The sequence below is a fragment of the Dreissena polymorpha genome, chromosome 14, assembly GCF_020536995.1.
Source record: "Dreissena polymorpha isolate Duluth1 chromosome 14, UMN_Dpol_1.0, whole genome shotgun sequence".
Taxonomy (NCBI): domain Eukaryota; kingdom Metazoa; phylum Mollusca; class Bivalvia; order Myida; family Dreissenidae; genus Dreissena; species Dreissena polymorpha.
In genome coordinates this window covers 22,694,303-22,717,413 of record NC_068368.1, presented here as the reverse complement: position 1 = coordinate 22,717,413, position 23,111 = coordinate 22,694,303, and the positions used below count along the sequence as shown (strand labels likewise).

The following is a 23,111-nucleotide window of genomic DNA, read 5'->3' as shown; positions in this document are numbered from 1 at the left end:
TATACGACTGCTTGCCTTTTGATAAGTACATTTTATATTTTACTTTTGTTGTTATGCTGTACAATTTGTGTTTACCTCATTGCAGGTAATCTTTCGCCTTTTTTACTAGTGCGTGTACTTGATATACATTTTGTTTAAGGTCGCAGCGCCATTGTTCAAATTATGGTCTGTTTTTGTCACTTTTGTTGACAATTTATGTTGTGCCGTTGTTTTTAATACTGAATGTTTTATCCGTATGTGTTCAAATTTTCCAATGATATCCTTTTAACACTAATACTAAAATACCATTTTTGAGTTATATTCAATACTATGTCAGCTCTTTTTTTACCTGCGACATTTCTAATCATAACCTTAATTGTGTTTGTCTTATCGTTCATACACTTGTATTCAAGTTATGGTTATTCTGATTGATTGTTTAAGACCAATCCGAATGTTTTCAATTGACTTGTACTGTTGTTTAATTAACGTAATAATCGTCATTATGTTCTATGGTTCGACCTCTTTTATGTATATTTTTGACCTGGTATTCTCTAATAGCTTGGCAATTTTAGGACGCATACAGTTTTGAGCGTAAAGACCCTCATACCAATACCTTTTCTAAAAAGAGCATTCCAAGCCGAAAAGATTTAAACAATAAAAAGATAGGCCATGCAGTATGTAAGAAATAATTCGCCAAGAATAAACAGTCATTGTTTTATTGTCATTGTTTTGCCGGCTTCTCTCAAGTTGATGAGGGTTTCTTGCCAACTGTCAAAGATTCCTGTAGTGCCAACCTTAAATCAAAACAGTGATTGCTTTGTATACAACAACGTTTTCCCTACTACCTTATTTACTAATAGACTCACGAAAATGTACAAATTATGGATGATAGATGCAATTTCCAGCTATTTAGTTGTAACTGAAAGATTTTCAATTTGATGTGGTCATGTGCTGTGGAGGGAAGCCGGAGTAACCCCACCTGTCCGGTATGGTGACACCAACCAAATTCACGCGCTGCCGGGAACGGGGTGTGACCCGGGTCACCTAGGTGAGAAGCGCATGTACCAAGCACTGCGCTAACCAGACAGCCTTTCAAGTTGTTACCTTCTTATATTTTTGTTATCCGGCAGGATTCAAAACAAAAAGTATGCTACATGCACAAATGACGTACATTTACAATATATAAATACATTTAATGCACATACTTTAATAATTTGTGATAAATTATGCAGTGATTATGCATTAAAGGTATGTTTAAAAAAGTTAAATGTATATTTTTTGATAAGTATGAGTTGATTTACAAAACAAAGCTCTTATTTTAGAGAGTCAACATCTTCTCCCAGGGAAATTTCAAAGACACAACTTTTAATAAGAATCTTTCATTTTCGACTTTTTGTTGAAATTACAAAGGGATAAAACAGTCATTAAATTATCAATATTTATTTGTCTTAAACATAAGCTTAAGTAACTTATGGTTTTTATTTTTTTAAATCATGTATTTGTCCATATGCGCCTTTTTGAAAATTCATAAACGTAAGTATTCAAAACAGCACACATTAAGACAAAACTGCCACCATACATAGAATTATCAAATCGGGGATAATAATAAAATCTTTATTTGAAAAATCTGAAAGACACAATTATCTAATAAACTATAACTAATATAAACTAAATTCTTAACGAAAATACGAAATACTAATAACTTTTTTTGACTTTAACTGAAAAACAGGTGAATCAAACATTTCACCTTTTGGTCATAAAATATCTGGTAAACAAGAGCTGTGTTTGTGAAACACAATGCCACAATGCCCCCTAACTGCACTTTGAAGCAGCACAGCAGCTTTTTTAGAAAAAATGTCCAAAGCCCGTTACTTCATCAAAAATCAATGGTCCATAATGAAACTTGAACTTGATCTGTAAGTCATGAAGGTAGACTCACATACCAAAAATTAGGTCAATATCTAAACGAGATTCAGAAAACGATTTGGAAAAAAATATTATTTTAAAGAAAACGTTCAGTTCCAAGGCCTGTAACTTCGTCAAAAATAAATGGACCTTACCAGAACTAACACACCAAAAATCAGGTCAATAGCTGCAAGCGTTAGAAAAAAGTCCTGAAAACTGTTAATCTAGAGAGATTTCAAAGACTTAAGATTGTAAATTCACAATAAATCAATGGACTGGAAAGAAATTCGAACTTGATCTGTAAGTCATACAGGTAGACTCAAATTCAAAAATCTGGCCAACATCTGAAAGCGAATAGGAAAAAATCCTGAAACAGAATGCCGGATAGACTGACAAACGGATGGAGTGCGAAAGCTAATGCAACCCTATGCATAAAAAACAACAAATATTCATATAAAAATGTCCTATTATAAATCTCCCTAAAAATCAATGGAGTGGAAAAAACATTGGATTACCCATCCATATTGGCAGGTACACAATATAAGTACAATACTGAATACAAAATTTTATCAAATGCAGATCATACACTCCTTAGATCTCTCAGATCTCTTACAAAAAACAACAAATATTCATTTGAAAATGTGATTATAAATGAAATGACATTAGCTCCCTAAAAATCATTGGAGTGTAAAGACCTCACAAAATGTGCATGTCCACCCTAAAAGACACTTAATCTGTTTATAAATGCCACAGATGTCATGTGCAATTGAAGAAAGCGGCAGACAGAAGAAAAGACATATAAACATCAAGTGTTAACTATTGGGAAGATTAGTTTCCAACCCCTGTAAACTTAAGTTACTTCAAAGCAACAATTATTACTTACAGAAAATATGTGTTATTTAACGCTCCAAACTTTCGTGGAGCATAAAAATCTACAAAACTAATTATTTAAACTGAGAAACAACACAATAAATTTGTTATTCCAGTATAATATCACTGCAGACAGATCTGATGTGCATATTTTGTGATTTTATAAATTCTATGTATCAATGTTTCGTATTACTCATTTGATATGGCTTGAGACAGTATAAGAACAAATTACATTTCTTATTATAATTTTTTTTAAACAAGTTACACCTAGGGTGAGGCCAATTTTGACCCATGGGGAATTGGTTTGAACATATTTAATAGAGGATAATCATACCATGTTGCCCATCAAATATTCGAAACCAAACTCTAGCAGTTTCAGAGAATAAGATTTTAAAAGTTTCTCCTACGTAAGTCTGTAAAAATCATGTGTTCCCTGGGACGTGGATACTTTGGTTTCCTCTGAACCTGTAAGACTTTAAAATTTTAACTCTATACATATAAGGAAAACAAGAAACCCCCAGGTCTGGGCAAATGTGATCGTATGATTTGAACAGATGTATGACATATTTAATAATATTGTAGATATAAGATATATTAAAGCCCTGATTTAATTTGAAAAAGGGTCACCCGAGTATCAAACCTGTAAAGTTCCATTAAAATATGTCTTTGGTTAAGGAGGGGAAGTCAGTAAAAGAAAAGGTTAACCTACCAACCTCATGCTCATACTTACCGACAATGGACATCACTGTATCCTAAAAGCTTGCAATAACACTATCTGCTCAGATGAGCTAATAAAACAAAAGGCCATGCTCATACTTACCGACAATGGATATCACTGTATCCTAAAAGCTTTCATTAACACTATCTGCTCAGGTGAGCTAATAAAACAAAAGGCTTATTTTATCAAAATTTAAAAAAAATACAACTTCAGGAAAATTATATATATAAAAAATTATATACATGTACTTGCATAATCAATGCTTTGAAAATCAATGTTAAGAGAAAGACATGTAGTTAAAATCTTACAGAAACTATCTAAGTATAAACAACAGACCCACCACTTTCTGCTCATTGTCACAGAACTCTGCTCATGTCATAAACAAGAGCTGTCAGAGGACAGCGCGCTCGACTATTTGAGTGCTTGACAGTATAACGTAAGCCATCATGGGGAAATTGTTCATATTCAATAATTTATAAGACGATCTTTCAAAAACAATAAAGGAAAAAAAAGAATTTGGGGGGTAGGGGGGTAGGGGGCGGGGGGTGAGAGGGGGGTATAATGTGGGGTGTGGTAGTTTATAAGATGATGTTTAAAAAAAATGGAGGAGTTGGGGGGTAGCGGGTGGGGGTGAGAGGGGGGTATAGTGTGGGCTGTTGTAATTTATTAGATGTTTAAAAAAAATCGGGGGGGGGGAGGTTTGGGGAGAGGGATTCTGGGTAGGGGTGTGGGGTATTGTTTGGGTGGAATCCATTGTGGTATTCAGGTAAGTGTTGTTTTGTCAAAGTAATAATAAAATGTGATCATAAATAAAGAAGTTATGGCAATTTAAGCAAAATGTTCAATTATCTGAGTGTAAAAGGGGCCATAACTATGTCAAAATGCTTGATACAGTGGTCTGCTCTTGTTTATAGGTTGCGGTCATGTTGGTAAACAAGTATTCAACATATAAAAGCAATATGTCAAAGGATATAGGAGTATTTGGGAAAGTAAGCAAACTTTTACATAGATTTATCAATAATATGAATATATTCTAAGTATAAAAGGCGCAATAATTATGACAAAATGCTTGATAGAGTTGTCTGATCTTGTTTATAGGTTTAGGTGATGTTGGTTAACAAGTATGCAAAATAGAAAAGCAATATGTTAAGGGACAATGAAAATAAATGGGGTAGTACGAAAACTTTAACATTTGCTGCATATTCTAAGTGGAAAAGGGGCCATAATTATGACTAAATGTTTGATAGAGATGTCTGCTCTTGTTTATAGATTGGGGTCATGTTGGTAAAAAAATTTGCAAAATACGAAAGCAATATGTCAAGGGACAATGAAAATAATTAGGGTAGTACAAAAACTTTAACATTTGCACGCTAACGCCGACGGCGGGGTGAGTAGGATAGTTCCACTATATATATTTCATATGTAATAGTCGGGCTAAAAACCAGTCTCGAGCTTATGATTATGGATTTATATCCATTGTTCACAATATCAAGTTTACTTAAGGATTATGATAATGGATTTATATCCATTGTTCACTATATCATGTTTACTTAAGGCTTATGATTATGGATTTATATCCATTGTTCACTATATCCATTGTTCACTATATCCATTGTTCACTATATCATGTTTAGTTAAGGATTTGTATCCATTGTTCACTATATCAAGTTTACTTAAGGATTTAATTTATGAGCCCTATTTGTCCAAAAATGTCCTTTTTTTGCTAAAGAAGACCAAAACTCTAACTGATGCATCGCACCATACTGCGTTATTGAACAAGTTCATATTCTGATTAAAATGATTTTGAATTGTTTCCCTCAAGCTGAACCAGTTTTTTTTAATAAAGTATCATGTGATGAATGTGCTATTAGGTCCAACAACTGTAAATGCTTGAGACAAAAAAAACATAAATAGTGAAGTAGGACAAAAACTGCACGACAATGCCCAAATGTAAAAGCTATCATGCTGCAAAATAAATCAGACTGACTTATTTCTAATGATATCAGACTTTTAACATTAACAGTTGTGGAACATATTATTTCATGGTTGAGCAGTACCAATGAAAATACACAAACATTAGTGCTAGATGAATACTATAGGTTTCACAATATATCACTACCATGTAAAGTTAACTCTATTATGATTTTAGGGGGCATAAAAAACAAGCGGAAACTAATATTTCTACACCAATATAACAAGAGCACCGCCTTGCGGGTGCAGACCGCTCATCTATTTTTCTTTTTTAAGGTGAAGGGACCTATCTCAATTTCAATCACAAAGGAGGGAGGGGTGGAGTGGAGAGGGGTGTATAGTGTGGGGGTGTGGTCATTTACTACATTATCTTCCAAAAATGCGAAAAAAATAAAAAAAAAATTGGGGGGGGGATTCTTGGGTAGGATGGTTGGACGGTATTTCAATTATAAAATTATAAAAATAAATATTTGTGTTTTTAACCATGTTTGAAAAAAACAAGAGATGTGTTTGTAAGAAACACAATGCCACCTATTGCGCCGCTTTGAAAAAAAAAATATAGTTTTTTTTTTAATTTGATCTTGAAGGATGACCTTGACCTTGAACTTCCACCACTCAAAATGAGCAGCTTTATGAGAACGCCTCTTTGAAATATTTTTTTGACCTTTGACCTTGAAGGATGACCTTAACCTTGAAGGATGACCTTGACCTTGAACATCCACCACTCAAAATGTGCAGCTTCATGATAACGCCGCTTTCAAATATTTTTTTCACCTTTGACCTTGAAGGAAGACCTTGACCTTGAAGAATGACCTTGACCTTGAACTTCCACCACTCAAAATGTGCAGCTTCATCAGAAAGCCGCTTTGAAATTAAAAAAAATTGACCTTTGACCTTGAAGGATGACCTTGACATTGAAGGATGACCTTGAACTAACATCACTCAAAATGTGTAGCTCCATGAGAACGCCGTTTGATTTTTTATTTTTTTTACCTTTAAGGATGACCTTGACCTTGAACTGCCATCACTCAAAATGTGCAGCTTCATGATAACGCTGCTTTGAATTTCTATATATATTTTTTTGACCTTTGACCTTGAAGGATGACCTTGACCTTGAAGGATGACCTTGACCTTGAACTTCCACCACTCGAAATGTGCAGCTTCATGATAACGCCGCTTTGAATTTTTTAATTTTTTTACCTAAGACCTTGAAGGATGACCTTGACGAATGACCTTGACCTTGAACTTCCACCACTCAAAATGTGCAGCTTCATGAGAACGCCGCTTTGATTTTTTAAATTATTTGTTTACCTTTGACCTTGGATGACCTTGACCTTGAACCTTGACTTTGAACTTCCACCACTCAAAATGTGAAGCTTCATGAGAACGCCGCTAGGAAAATTTTATTTTTTTTACCTTGAAGGATGACCTTGACCTTCAACTACCACCACTCAAAATGTGCAGCTTCATGAGATACACATGCGTGCCAAATATCAAGTTGCTATCTTCAATATTAAAAAAAATATGGCCAATGTTAAAGTTTTCGGATGGACAGACGCCATATATTCGACATTATACCTTGAAGGATGACCTTCACCTTCACCTTTCACCACTCAAAATGTTCAGCTTTATGAGATACACATGCATGCCAAATATCAAGTTGCTATCTTCAATATTGAAAAAGTTATGGCCAATGTTAAAGTTTTCGGACGGACAGACACAATAAATTTGACATTTGACCTTGAAGGATGACCTTGACCTTTCATAACTCAAAATGTGCAGCTCCATGAGATACACATGCATGCCAAATATCAAGTTGCTATCTTGAAAAGTGATAAAGAAATGGCCAATGTTTAAGTTTTTTTCGGACGGACCAACAGACTGACTGACATACTGACGGACAGTTCAACTGCTATATGCCACCCTACCGGGGCATAAAAATTATTTTTTTGGAGTCGGGGGGGGGTAAAGTGTGAGGGTGAGGTGCTCATTTATTAGATGATCTTCAATATAAAAAAAATAATTAGGGGCGATTGAGGGGGGATTCGGGTGGGGGGGGGATTCGGGGGAGGGGGTGGCGTGGGGGATGGTTTGGGTGAAATCTATTGTTGTATGTCAGGTAAGAGTTGTTTTGTCAAAGTATCAATCGAATCATAAATAAAGAAGTTATGGCAATTTTAGCAAAATTTAATAATTTGACCTTTAGAGTCAAGGTCATTCAAAGGTCAAGGTAAAATTCAACTTGCCAGGTACAGTACCCTCATGATAGCATGAAAGATCTAAACACAAAATGTAACCATATATTCAAAGTTACTAAGTCAAAAAAGGGCCATAATTCCGTAAAAATGACAACCAGAGTTATGCAACTTGTCCTTTACTGTCCCCTTATGATAGTTTGCGAGTGTTCCAAGTATGAAAGCAATATCTATGATACTTTAGGGGTAAAGTGGACCAAAACACAAAACTTAACCAAATTTTCAAGTATAAAGGGCCCATAATTCCGTCAAAATGCCAGTAAGAGTTACATAACTTTGCCTGCACAGTCCCCTTACGATAGTTAGTAAGTGTTGCAAGTATGAAAGCAATAGCTTTGATACTTTAGGAAAAAAGTGGATCTAAACACAAAACTTAACCAAATTTTCAATTTTTTAAGTATAAAAAGGGCACATAATTCTGTCAAAATGCCAGTCAGAGTTACATAACTTTGCCTGCACAGTCCCCTTATGATAGTTAGTAAGTGTTGCAAGTATGAAAGCAATAGCTTTGATACTTAAGGAATAAAATGGACCTAAACACAAAACTTAACCAAAATTTTCAATTTTCTAAGTATAAAAAGGGAACATAATTCTGTCAAAATGCAAGCCAGAGTTATCTTACTTTGCCTGCCCAGTCCCCTCATGATAAAAAGTAAATGTACCAAGTTTGAATGCAATAGCATAAATACTTTATGAGAAAAGTGGACCTACACGCAAAACTTAACTGTACGCCGACGCCGACGCCAAGGTGATGACAAAAGCTCATAATTTTTTTTCAAAAAATAGATGAGCTAAAAATGAATTACCAAAAGGTCATTATGAAGTATCAGTAAAACAATTTTTGTCCTTTACACTTCTCCTTCAAGACTGCTAAATTGACCACAAATAAATAACAACAGCTCACATATAACTAACATTACTTTAAGACTAGTAAAATGATCACCAATAAACAAAAACAGTTAACATCTAACTAATTATCTTTTAAGACTAGTAAAATGATCACCAATAAACAAAAACAGTTCACATATAACTAATTATCCTTTAAGACTAGTATACTGATCACAAATAAACAAAAACATCTAACAAATAACTAATTATCCACAAAGACAAGTAAATTGATCACAGAGAAACAACAAGAGCACCGAATCGGCTGCTGGTGCAGTTTTGAACAAATGAAAGCTTGGCAGAATTTTTTTATTTATTTTTTTTATCACAGTGACCTTGACCTTTGACCTCGTGACCCCAAAATGGGTGTGGCAAGTAAAACTCATCATGGTGCATCTTCATATGAAGTTTCAAAGTTGTAAGTGGAAGCACTTTGATTTTAGAGCCAATGTTCAAAAGATTAACAAAATGTAAAGGTTTAAGCACGACGCCGGACGACGAGCTGGCTATGAAAATACCTCAGGTTTTCTCCGAAAACATCGGAGCTAAAACAGCTTACAAATAAGTCATTCTGTTTTAAGACTGGTAAATTGATCACAAATAAACAACAACAACTAACAAATAACTTATTTTCCATTTAAGACTGGTAAATTGATCGTAAATAAACAACAACAGCTAACCTATAGAAACAAAAGTTTGATAACTGAAAAATTGCAACTAAAAACTGAATAAAAACCTCCACACAATGCACAACAACCACACAAAGTTGAGGTCCTGCCAATTTTGAGAAAACATTATCCAAAGGTGTATTATGTTACAGTTGTATCGTTAGTTAATACTACTAAAAACATAAGTCCTTATAAATCAAGCGAATTTGTTGAATTGATATCCGACGCAAATTTCAACATTTTGTGACAGACAGACAGAATGGCAGATAGACTACACCAATTCTTGATTCCTCCAACTTTGGCAGGGATAAAAAATATTACCTTTTCCTGGGGCCTTTTTCAACATATCTTTTTTTACATTACAGTAGTTTCAAAATTCAATTAAAAAACAACAACACTTCCTCGACAAAATCTTACTTTCTATAGGGTAAAATAAACAAGAAATATTTTCAAGTTTCAAAAGCACAGACCTGATTTCACCAAATTATAGCTCAACTGGCCAAACCAAAATTACTGCTACAAAGCCTGCTAATAAGTGAATGTTGTACTATGATTTGATGACAAGCTTAGATAACACTGCTAGGCCAGTATTCCCTAGCAAAACTCTGATCTTAATTGATCTTAAGAGAAACTTTGATATCAAACATTATTTTTGATATAAACAGTTTTCTGCTAACTTAGTCATTTGAGCAACATCTTTCGTTGAAAATATGTAAATTAAAAATTATTTTAAAACGAGATATGTAAGTTTAAGGGGAAAAGTAACAGTTGGGAAATTTCTTTAAAGTTAAATCAACCACTCGTCAAAAAAACAAATTGAGTTTTCTTAATACATGAGCCTCGCCTGGGAAAACCGGGCTTATTGCACGTGCAGTGTGTCATCCCAGATAAACCTGTGCAGTAAATTTTTTGTTTACAGGAAGTTCCTTTTAAAACAAAAATCCAGTCAAGGAAAAACTGTCGTCCCTAATTATCCTGTGCAGACTGCACAGGCTAACCTTGGATGACACTTTATGCACATGCATTTGACCCTGTTTTCCCACGGTGAGGGTCATATGTTGCTTTGAATAAATTGGCACATAAGCCATAATGGTATAGCACTGATCTCAGATAAAACTTGAATTTAACATTCATTCAATTCTGATATTATAAGCACTTGTGATTCAAATCTTCAAAATTTTTGAAGGTACATCGGGGTCCTGAGCACTAAATATCACCACAGGTGATATAAGCACTTTATTTCTTTATTCTACGCAGTTTATTTATATCTCCACTTTTTATAATATTCCTCCATTTGTCCTTAAGTTGTAGCCCTGTGCGAGTTGTCCCTAAGTCTTTGCGAATCTTTGACCACTTCCCAAACCCAATTTTAATTGTAGCCTTGTAGAATTGAACTGTTTCGTCCCAAGTCCATTTCTTCCTTTTCGCACCCCAATCCAAGGACTGGGCGCAGAAATCGTCATCATCTGCAAAGGACAAAAACATTTGAGTGAACCCTATTTGGTGGTTTAACGTTATAGGAAAATTTCCGTGGGTTTGAATTGGCAATGCACTGTCTTGAAATATTTAAAATATTGCCATATGCTTTCACTGCCTAAATGTTCAAAATTTTACCTTTACTTCAAATAAACCATATCTAAATGTTTGTTCACAATCTTCCCCCTTATTACATGTGTACCTAGATGAATGTCAGTCTGCTGAAATCTAAAACTACATGCATTTCATACTTTGTTCTTATTATGCAGTGTGCATTTTTACAGATTATCAAATCTATGTTTGTTACACATTGAGGCTGTCCAGTTAGTGCACTGGTTGGTACAAGCATATCTCGTTGCTACACATTGAGGCTGTCCAGTAAGTGCACTGGTTGGTACAAGCATTTCTCACCTATGTGACCCAAGTTCAATCTCCATTCTCAGTGCATTTCAGCTTGGTTAATGGTCACCATACCTGACAGGTGAGGTTTCCTCAAGGTACACCGATTTCACCCCACAACATAACACACAAGTGTTGTTTTTTTCATTCAAAAGCGGGTCCGGTAATTGGCTCCATTCCCAATGGAAAAAAGTATATATTTTTCCCAAATGGGAGCTAACAATTCCCAATGGAAGGTTTCAAAAAAAGAAGAAAAAATTATTATTTTTATCTCAATATTTTGTTCATTTTCCATCCATATAAGTTCAACCATAGTAAATATAATACTGAAAACACTTGTATACTTAACATTGAAGCATTTTTGGGGAAACAACAGCACTAATTTCCCCATTTTGGTTAAAACACGGCAAATTTTACCAATCCAAAGGGACCTGGCCCAATCCACAAAATGGTGAAAAAAACACTGATACAACACGGTCCAACTTTCGGTTGCCTAGTTAATTAATCAGGTAGGAGTGTTGTCACAAACTTTGGGTCCTCACAGTATGCAGACCCAGGCAATGACAGACCTAACAAACTTCAAAACACACACAAACACACATATAACAAATTGAACTAAGGTGAGCTTTCACCAATTGTTAAATGTTCATCAACTGGATGTTCTTACCAATATCGCTTGTGTCATGTCCAGGTCTCCAGATGTCATCGCGACACTGCCACCCAGAGATGCCCCGATTAACGCTGCAAAACCCTTGTGGAAACCTAATCCAAAGAAAGTAATCGAGAAACAGAGACATATTTTAGTAAAATTATAAATAATTATTGCATATTTGCAAACATTCTGCTTACTAAACTTCCAATGTCAATGTTTTGTTAGTAACCATTAATACCATTAAAAACGCTAAGTCAAAACCGATATACCGTAATTACTCTATGTTTTCGGACACTTCAAAATAATAAAGAAAATTCGTGTCCGAAAACTAAGATAAGAAAAATATTAACAAAATTTTGAGGCATAAATAACGGACGAAAACTCGTGTGTCCGAAAATAAAGAGTCACGAAAAATAATTATTTTTGCTAAAAAAAGGGGGTGTCCGAAAACTTAGAGTGTCCGAAAACATAGAGTAATTACGGTAATAAGAAATCATACAGCTTCATGAACAACCTAAGAGCACAAAACAGATTATTTTTCATCAATAAGTCTCTTGTGTAATCTTTTTCAGGTATAATACAGCTGAATAATATCTTTAGCTTGTTTGTCAAAGTGGACAATAATTCCAGATTTTAAACTTTATTTATTTAAAAAAAAATATAATAAAGTTTAAAAAAGAATTATCAGCTTTTTACACAACCGTTATCTGTTTAACTCTGAGTGTTGACACCTGTTCCAAGATATAAATGCCATACAATAAGCTTTTAAAACATTGCCAACATTTTACACCTAATTGTCAAATTAAAATATGTTGAAAATTTATATTCTTAATTGTATAGTTTCGGCTCAGAAATATTAATTAACAAGAGGGCCATGATGGAACTAAAGCCCTCACCTGATTTCACGATACACCAGTTGTCGATGACTTCACCTTGTGACCTTGTTTTTGACCCCACTTGACCCAAATTCAAACATAGTCTGGGTATTGTTAAGATCAAAATTCTGAACATGTTTAATCAAGAATGAGTTATATATGTTGCTTAAAGAAAATTGCAAGATTTTACTTAGACTGGCCCGGTGACCTAGCTTTTTGAGGCATGTGATCTAGATTCAACTTCGACATACATGCTTTCAAGATGACAATTCTGACAAACTGATTTCTAAGATTTACGTGGTTACTCAGTTTATAGAACACACATGACTCAAGTTCAAACTTAAGCTAGATGTTGTCAAGATCAACAATTTGACTAAGTTTCATCTAATTGAGTCATAACGGTGGCTTCAAGCATGGCAGCAAGGTGTTTCTAAGATTTGACTAGGTGACCTAATTTTTTGTAAACACATGACCCAAATTCAGAAATTGCCAAAATACATTGGTTCATAAATGTTGCTTCTAGAGTATTAAACACAGTTTTTTTAAGATTTACCTGTAGAGCTCGTTTGTGATCAAGTGGGCAAAAAATGCAGCATCTAGAGTGGACATGGGGTAAAAGTTGTTGACTTACAACAGGCACCAGAAATAGAATCACCACAATAGCTTCACTTCTTGATGTGTGAAGAAAAAATGGTTATAATCACACATATATTTATCATTTAAATTCAATAAATCTATTTCTCAGATCATAAGGCAAACTTCATATATCTTTGTAAGTAATTTGAACACCAACTTTGAGATAGTGAAGGTAAGCATCAGTTTTAACCGTTGAAGTGAAACTTACTTCTGTTGATTCCTGAATGCATTTGAGGTACAGCAAGACGTATTGGATCTGGAAGAGTTACTCTGTCTCCCTGGTAATGACCTTGAGGAGTCATCCCTAGGTCTGCTTCCACATGGTGCAACGTTTGTAAGTAGTTGTGGAGTTGAGGGGGCATTGAATGGCTGCCATGGAGCCATTGTTTGACCATTGATAGGTTGACAAGGATTTTTTGTGGGGGACATACTTGTCAGCAGAGGAGCTCTTTTGGGGGGATTGCTTTGTTTCCATGCAGTCGTGCTAGCGTTGCTTGGTTTCCATGCAGTTGTGCTGGCGTTGCTTGGTTGCGGAGGAGCAGTTCGTAGGCTAGGTCTCCTTTTAGATGGTGTAAGATCATTGGGTTGTTGTGGAGTTCTGGGGCTGTAAAATACTTGACAAGGTATCGTTGTATGGGCATTGCTTGTTTGCCCTGGAGCTGTTGTAGAGGCTTTGCTTGTTTGCCCTGGAGCTTTTGTAGAGGCGTTGCTTTGTTGCTGTGGAGTTGATGTAAAGGCATTCCTTGGTTGCCTAGTAGCTGTTGTGGTGTCTTTGCTTTGTTGCCATCTTGTTGTTGTTGGGGCCTTGCTTGGTTGCCATCGAGTCATTTTGGGAACTTTGCTGGGTTGCAATGAAGACAGTTCAGACCCTTTGGAAGATTTCCTCTTTCTCTGTGAGCTGCTATATGCCAAGGACTCGGTGTCATGGGACTCCATATGCCCCTCACTACAACTGCCTTGTAAGTGAGAACAGAATGGTACAAAGGTGAAGTCGCCATCTTGGCTTAAGTTACAGTTAGGGTGGACAATTCTTGCAGTAATTTTGTGGTAAGCTGTACTTAAATTGCACAATAAACGACAGTTACAGTCAAGAGAAGCTGTTTATGGCCAAAGTTGACCTTTTACCATTAAGAAGCATAACTTGCACACAGGGGTCATTAACATTCATTTGTTTTAAAATAGCATGATAAATTACAATAGTACAGTCCCAATAAGTTTTTTGATAGCTGCATTTGACCTTTGAACTATAAATTTGACCTTGACCTTTGAGTTAGGGAAACAACTTTTACATGTGACATGCTGTTTGATAATGGTTTGTATTTGTGCTTTCTTATCATAAAATCAAAATTAGGGCAAATTTATGGCTACTACATAAGTTTTCAAGCTGTTTTATGGGCACATTTGACCTCTGACCTCTAAGTGACCTTGATGTTTGCGTTAGAGAGACAGGTGTTGCACACAACATGTCATATAATGATGATAGACATTTTGAGAATATTTTGTAATAATCAGATGAATTCTGGTTGAGTTAGAGAGTTAAATCATAACAAAGCTATATTTCGAAAAATTCAAGGACCATAACTCCGAAGTTCTCAGTGACAACAATTTATTTTTAACACTTGGCCGCCATTGTATGCTATTAGACATTTCCAGAACGGTTGAAGAGGACCATATAAAAACTGCTTGAGTAGAGAGGAAAACAAAAACATCTGATTTTTACAAATGCTTTTGATTTCCTAAAATTAAATTTCCATTTCTATTGTCAGAAGTTTAAGTATTACTTAAATGAAACAAAATATATTGGCAAACATTTTATTTTCAAAAAAGTTTGGTCTGAATTCCAGACCTCAACAAGCAATGTGTTTGTGAAACACTATGTCCCCATATATTTGACCTTTGACCTTGAAGGATGACCTTGACCTTTCACCACTCAAAATGTGCAGCTCCAGGAGATACACATGCATGCCAAGTATCTGACAAGTTGCTATCTTCAATATTGCAAAAGTGTACATTAAATGAGCAATTTTGACCAATATATTTGACCTTTGACCTTGAAGGATGACCTTGACCTTTCACCACTCAAAATATGAAGCTCCATGAGAAACACATGCATGCCAAGTATCAAGTTGCATTACAGGGCTTTTTTTCTTGATTTTTTTAAGCGGCCCTGGCCCCCTCGTTTTGTGAAAAATGAGTCACGAACTTTTCAAAATTGTGAAAAATGAGTCGCAAACTTGTACAAATTGTGAATTCAGAAATCAATGCATAAGTATAGTAAAAGCATGTTGAACACTTAAATATTATGAAAATGTCAGTAAATAATGTCATAAAATCATATCTTCCTTGTATGAATAGTATATTCAGGGGTTTCACTGGCCCCAAAAAAGTTGTGCAACTTTATCGCGGTGTGAAAACTGCTGGTTATTCCGACTTTATTAATAAGAACAATCATTTAAAAAACCTTACTACATTAATGAATTATGGCATTGACTGTATTTTTTATTACTTTTAGAAGTATGTTAATTAATACATAAATAACAACAAGTACCTTCATAAGTCTTAATAAGGTTTATTTTTATATAAATAACTTTTTTTCACTTGATAAACCAGATAACCAACATAATATAATAATGTTAACAATAATGTAACAGTATCCTGCATAAATGTATCAGAATTATTTATTGAAACCTAGAATCACACAGATGTACATCATCTGAAAGGAAATATGAATCAAACATCAGAAAATAAAGCATCTTAATTCAAATTGTTAAACAGTTGGTCATTTGGACATGTTATAAATCAACTTCTGTTTATTATCAAATTTCACAAATTCTAAAACAACACCTATTGTTAAAAGGTTTTCTGTTATCTGTGGTGGTTGATTTCTAGGTCCAATTAAATGACCATTTTTCACATCTATTTCTTGACTGAAAGGCACAGGATAATTGCAACCATTCATTCTTGTTGTCTGAAATAACACAAATCATATTTTTACAAACTATCAACAACAAATGAACACATAAATATCACTAAATTATAGATGTCTGAATTTTAACATATCCGAAATATAGTACAACGAGTAAAAGAACTACTTTTGATTTCAGAAATAGTTGGTATCTTAATTAAAATATATCTTTCCCAGAACATTATAATACTGAAACTGTTAAACATGTTCATAGGAATAGATCACAGTTAGACTTCATTTGAACCAATATTTACAATAATTGCAAACGGATAAGATATAGAATAACAAGACTTCGGCTACCAATGCTTTGATTTGCATAAAAAAAAATCAGATTATTTTTCTCATAATTTTAATTAATGTCCGTTTTAATTGTGCATTGTAAAAACACTTACCCTTCTTTAGAAACTTCGGCTTTTTTATAGTTTTTCTGAATTTCAATAAATCTGGATTATTTGGTGTGTTTTTTATCTTTTTTGCATAGTACCGCGAGTTGCACGACGCTATTTTGTTTAGATAATGGTGAGGTTGATCGGCCGCGCGTAAACTAATATGCACCGGTTTCAAAATTTTAATCATTTGACGTTTTTAATCGATTGAAACAACGACGTCATTTAAACGATTAGTAAACAAAAATTGCAAAATCGAAATGAAAACGGTGAAACAAAACTTAATTTTAAATTGTGAAATGTCCGTTTTTGGCAGTTTTGAGCACAAAATGTCCATTTTTTTTGTAAAAAAAATCGCGGCCGTATTAGATTGAATTGTCAGTGTCCATGAATTGTCCGTGTCCATAAATTGTCCGTGTCATAATGTCAATATGTCCGTCCATGGCCAGTCTCAAAGAAGGAAAAAAAGCCCTGTGCAATCTTCAATATTGCAAAAGTTGTAAAAAATGTTAAAGTTTGCGCAAACAAACAAACATACAAAGCAACAGACAGGGCAAAAGCAATATGTCCCCCACTATAGTGGCGGGGGACATAAAAATATGTCTCTATAACAATAATAATATAACGCAATATCTGCATGGGGTAATTCAATTGATTCTCTATATGTTTGCCAATAGACCAAGGCCAAATGGCCATGATAGCAATTACTGGATACTACTGTTCTACTCACTTTGCTCATCTGTGGTGGCAGTTAACATCTCCAGTGTGTCCTGAAATATAATGGTGGCAGTTAACATCTCCAGTGTGTCCTGAAATATAATGGTGGCAGTTAACATCTCCAGTGTGTCCTGAAATATAATGGTGGCAGTTAACATCTCCCGTGTGTCCTGAAATATAATGGTGGCAGTTAACATCTCCAGTGTGTCCTGAAATATAATGGTGGCAGTTAACATCTCCCGTGTGTCCTGAAATATAATGGTGGCAGTTAACATCTCCAGTGTGTCCTGAAATATAATGAGCCTTGCTCTTAGAAAACTGGACTTAATGAATGTGTTTAAAGTGTCATCCCAGATAAGCCTGTGCAGTCTGCATAGGCAAATCAGGGACAGCACTGTCTGATTTTATTGAATTTTGGCTTAAAGGAAGTCTCTTTTAATCCCGAGTAGGCATACAGTTTGGTCACTTATTAGCCTGTGGGGACTGCACAGGCTAATCTGGGATGACATTTTATGCACATGCAGTAAGCACAATTATCCCAGTACAAGGCTGTAATTCACAGCATGAATTTACTATACCTTGGAAATAGAAAGAAAGACATGGAATCAATATGGAAGCATGGAAGCTGACAAAAAGAGCCACAAAAAGACAAGAGTTGGGGCTGGAAGGTTAGAACTGGACCAAAACGGCTCACTTAGATCAAAAAAACTTTTAGGACTTTTATAGCTGAAATAAAAACCCTCATTTCGTGACATGAGCAACTTATATGAAACAAACTGAACTCATTGTTGAGAATTATTTTCATATGCTTGATGCACTTATGCAAGTAAATAAAATAAATAAATTGAACTAACAAATCAATTTATCAGATGCTCTTAATTGGAGCCTTTTGCCCCATAAAGAAGAGTGTTGTAGTTATGGAATTAGCCTTATATGAACGAATATTGTTAATTGGGAAGAGTGATCAGTTATTTGGGAAGCGATCATTCACCAATAAGCTGTGCATGAAGCTAACAGATTTTAAATGCCTGAAGTACTGTACTTCTCAAACAGAAAACAATTTATAAATCCACTGACATGTGTAACACTTATATTCCATTCAACTAATTTTATGAAAACTTGCTAAGTGTTATTATCGGTATCGTTGTTTTTCCACAGAATTCATGAGACAATACTCACGTCAAGTCTGCTCTAATATTCACACACACAACACAACCCTACCTTTGTCCACTCTCGCGTCAGCCCGCCTTCTTCCTCCATGATGACCGTCTCAGCATCAGATTCCGGCTCTACCAGAGCTTTCTGGACTTTCTGACACCGCATCTTCTTTCTGCAGAGGAGCCAGATAAACAATAACAGGCATGTTGTATGAAAACAAAGGTTACGCCTTGCCTGCGAAAACCAGTCTAAATGCATGAGCATAAAGATTCTTCCAAGGTCTGTGCAGTCTGCACATGCTAATCTGGGAGAACATTTTCTGTGTTTATGGATTGTTTTGTTTAAAGGAAGTCTCAGTTTGAAAGCTTCATCCCTAATTAGCCTGTGCACATGCCTGTTTAGTCGGCACAGACTATTCAAGAACGACACTATCCGCTTTTATGGAATTTTTCGTTTAAAGAAAGTCTCTTCAAACCAGAAATCCGTTTTAGACTGAAAGTGTCGTACCTGATCATTCTATGCAGACTGCACAGTCTTATCGGGGACGACACTTTACCCACATGCATTTAGCCCAGTTTTCTATGCGGACTGCACAGGCTTATCGGGGACGACACTTTACCCACATGCATTTAGCCCAGTTTTCTATGCGTACTGCACAGGCTTATCAGGGACGACACTTTACCCACATGCATTTAGCCCAGTTTTCTATGCGGACTGCACATGCTTATCGGGGACGACACTTTACCCACATGCATTTAGCCCAGTTTTCTATGCGGACTGCACGTGCTTATCAGGAACGACACTTTACCCACATGCATTTAGCCCAGTTTTCTATGCGGACTACACAGGCTTATCGGGGACGACACTTTACCCACATGCATTTAGCCCAGTTTTCTATGCAGACAGCACAGGTTTATCGGGGACGACACTTTACCCACATGCATTGAGCCCAGTTTTCTATGCGGACTGCACAGGTTTATCAGGGACGACACTTTACCCACATGCATTTAGCCCAGTTTTCTATGCGGACTGCACAGATTTATCAGGTACGACACTTTACCCACATGCATTGAGCCCAGTTTTCTGGACTGCACAGGCTTATCAGGGATGACACTTTACCCACATGCATTTAGCCCAGTTTTCTATGCAGACTGCGCAGGCTTATTGGGGACAACACTTTACCCACATGCATTTAGCCCAGTTTTCTATGCAGACTGCGCAGGCTTATTGGGGACAACACTTTACCCACATGCATTTAGCCCAGTTTTCTATGCGGACTGCATAGGCTTATCGCGGACGACACTTTACCCACATGCATTTAGCCCAGTTTTCTATGCGGACTGCACAGGCTTATCAGGGATGACACTTTACCCACATGCATTTAGCCCAGTTTTCCCAGAGCAAGGCACATATTATCCAATCAACGCCCATTGGAAATCACATGTTTAGAAGTTGCTCTTTTTTAATCAAGAGAACGCTTTCATTAAGTTTGTTATTTTCCAAAGCTCATATGGTAATGTTTGTGATTAAAGATTAATAAATAAAGGCTGTGTTTGTGAAACACAATGCCCCCTACTGCGCTTTGAAGCCATATATTTGACCTTTAACCTTGACCTTGACCTTTCACCATTCGAAATGTGCAGTTCCATGAGGTACACATGCATGCCAAATATCAAGTTGCTATCTTCAATATTGCAAAAGTTATGACCAAGGTTAAAGTTTTGGGACAGAGTGACAGACAGGCCAAAAACAATATACCCCCGATCATTCAATCCGGGGGCATAAAAATATCTGTTAACAATAGCTAAGGAGGGTTTAAACTGTTAATGGCAAATACCGGATCTGTCAAAAATCTCAACTTGGAGATTTCATGATCAAATTTAAATGACTAGTTACAGTCCTCCTTTCAGTTAAACCACAGAAGTTTATATACTATGTTAAATGAAATCTTTACTAGAAAGCATAAATATGTTTTGAAAACAACCCCCTTTCATATTATTGCAATTTTGCATTTCTGTAAAACATAACTCTAAACATACTGCCACCTTATATGTTCATATGCATGAACTTGCCTGGCACTTTCCATTATCATAAATGGTTTTTGTTTTCTTGACTTCTGTGGTTTTGCCAATGTTTGAGTTGTTTGAAATTAGTTACCGGCCAAAAAAGGCTGAAAAACCTCAGATAGTGTTCCCATACCTGACAGGTGAAAAGAACTCTTGGTTTGTGTCTCCACCCAAGGGCTCATCAGGTATGTGCCAGCCCCAGGGTTCCTCAGACATGTTCCCAACCCTTGGTTCCACCACTACATGCTCAGCTCTCCCAGGTCTGCCACTGTCACTTGACTGGTTCCCAATCCTTGGTTCCACCACTACATGCTCAGCTCTCCCAGGTCTGCCACTGTCACTTGACTGGTTCCCAACCCTTGGTTCCACCACTACATGCTCAGCTCTCCCAGGTTTCTCACTGTCACTTGACTGGTTCCCAATCCTTGGTTCCACCACTACATGCTCAGCTCTCCCAGGTCTGCCACTGTCACTTGACTGGTTCCCAATCCTTGGTTCCACCACTACATGCTCAGCTCCCCCAGGTCTGCCACTGTCACTTGACTGGTTCCCAATCCTTGGTTCCACCACTACATGCTCAGCTCTCCCAGGTCTGCCACTGTCACTTGACTGGTTCCCAACCCTTGGTTCCACCACTACATGCTCAGCTCTCCCAGGTTTCCTACTGTCACTTGACTGGTTCCCAACCCTTGGTTCCACCACTACATGCTCAGCTCTCCCAGGTCTGCCACTGTCACTTGACTGGTTCCCAATCCTTGGTTCCACCACTACATGCTCAGCTCTCCCAGGTCTGCCACTGTCACTTGACTGGTTCCCAACCCTTGGTTCCACCACTACATGCTCAGCTCTCCCAGGTTTCTCACTGTCACTTGACTGGTTCCCAATCCTTGGTTCCACCACTACATGCTAAGCTCTCCCAGGTCTGCCACTGTCACTTGACTGGTTCCCAATCCTTGGTTCCACCACTACATGCTCAGCTCTCCCAGGTCTGCCACTGTCACTTGACTGGTAATTGCAACTCTTCTTCAATTTGTCTTCAGCCATCTGCAATCATAGACCAGCATTAGCATTCGAGCATTTCTTGGGGAAAACAGGCTTAATGTATATGCGCAAAGTGTCGCCCTGGATTAGCCTGTGCAGTCCGCTGCTATTGTATTTTGTTTATGAGGACTGCACAGGCTAACTTGGGACAAATTTAACACACATGCCAATCGGTCAATTAGTTGACGAGTTATTGTTATCAAACGATTTTCACACTTATTGCAACAGTCATCTTGACCTTTGACATAGTGACCCCAATTTCAATAGGGTTCATCTACTGTCTCAGGCCAATGAACATGTGAAGTATCAAGCCTATCGATCTATTTGTTGACGAGTTAATGATTAGAAACGATTTTCACACTTATTCTGACAGTGAGCTAGACGTTTGACTAATTGACCCCAATTTCATTAGCGGTCATCTACTGTCCATTCCATTTTTTAACTCAACTCTCGTATCAAGGAAACAAATGTTCTGACAAAATTTCATGGAAATTGGGCCAAAAATGTGACTTCTAGAGTGTTCACATGTTTTCACTATATTGATATAGAGAAAAAAGCCCCGCCCACTGGCGGCCATGTTTTTCACCGATCTGGACCATTTTCGAACTTGTCCGAGATATCAATAAAACCAATGTTTTGTCCAACTTTCATGATAATTGGGCAAAAATTGTAACTTCTAGTGTGTTTACAAGGTTTCACTATAGCCAAATAAGGAAAACTGCCCCGCCCACTGGTGGCCATGTTTTTCAACGGACCAGAACCACTTTTGAACTCAACCAACAAATCATTAAGACAAACATTTTGACAAAGTTACATGAAGATTGGGAATGAAATGTGACTTCTACAGTGTGTACAAGATTTGTCTTTTTTTGACCTAGTGACCTAGTTTTTGACCCAGCCTGACCCAGTTTCCAACTCAAGATATCATTGAGACAAATCTTCTGACCAAGTTTCATGAAGATCGGACAAAAAATGTGGCCTCTAGAGTGTTTACGAGTTATCTCTATAGCCAAATAAGGAAAACTGCCCCACCCACTGGCGGCCATGTTTTTCAACGGACCGGAACCACTTTTAAACTCAACCAACATATCATTAAGACAAACATTTTGACAAAGTTTCATGAAGATTGGGCATGAAATGTGACTTCTACAGTGTTAACATTTTTTTTTCCTTTTTTTAACCTAGTAACCTAGTTTTTGACCCGACACGACCCAGTTTCAAATTCGACCGAGATTTCATTGGACAAAGCTTCTGACCAAGTTTCATGAAGATCGGACAATAAATGTGGCTTCTAGAGTGTTTACGAACAAATGTGGACGGACGGACTGTCGGACAGACGACGGACAAAGACCGGTCACAAAAGCTAACCTGAGCAATCAGGTGAGCTAAACAAGAGCTGTCAGAGGACAGCGCGCTCGACTTTTCGAGTGCTTGACAGTATAACGTAAGCCATTATGGGGAAATTGTTCATATTCAATAATTTATTAGA

General features: G+C 36.5%; 1 protein-coding gene across 1 annotated transcript in view; it reads right to left on the bottom strand.

The window, feature by feature from the left end:
• Positions 1 to 7,530: 7,530 nt before the first annotated feature.
• LOC127858102 (uncharacterized) overlaps positions 7,531 to 23,111 on the bottom strand; it is a 58,883-nt gene continuing 43,302 nt past the window's right edge. Inside the window, exons 7-13 of the mRNA XM_052394998.1 lie at positions 21,502 to 21,625; positions 20,715 to 21,435; positions 18,579 to 18,687; positions 17,371 to 17,449; positions 13,498 to 14,245; positions 11,794 to 11,888; positions 7,531 to 10,717 (exon numbers count right to left, since the gene is read on the bottom strand). Coding sequence (XP_052250958.1) covers positions 10,488 to 10,717; positions 11,794 to 11,888; positions 13,498 to 14,245; positions 17,371 to 17,449; positions 18,579 to 18,687; positions 20,715 to 21,435; positions 21,502 to 21,625 — 2,106 coding nt within the window. The 3' untranslated portion in view covers positions 7,531 to 10,487. The remainder of the gene's footprint in view (positions 10,718 to 11,793; positions 11,889 to 13,497; positions 14,246 to 17,370; positions 17,450 to 18,578; positions 18,688 to 20,714; positions 21,436 to 21,501; positions 21,626 to 23,111) is intronic.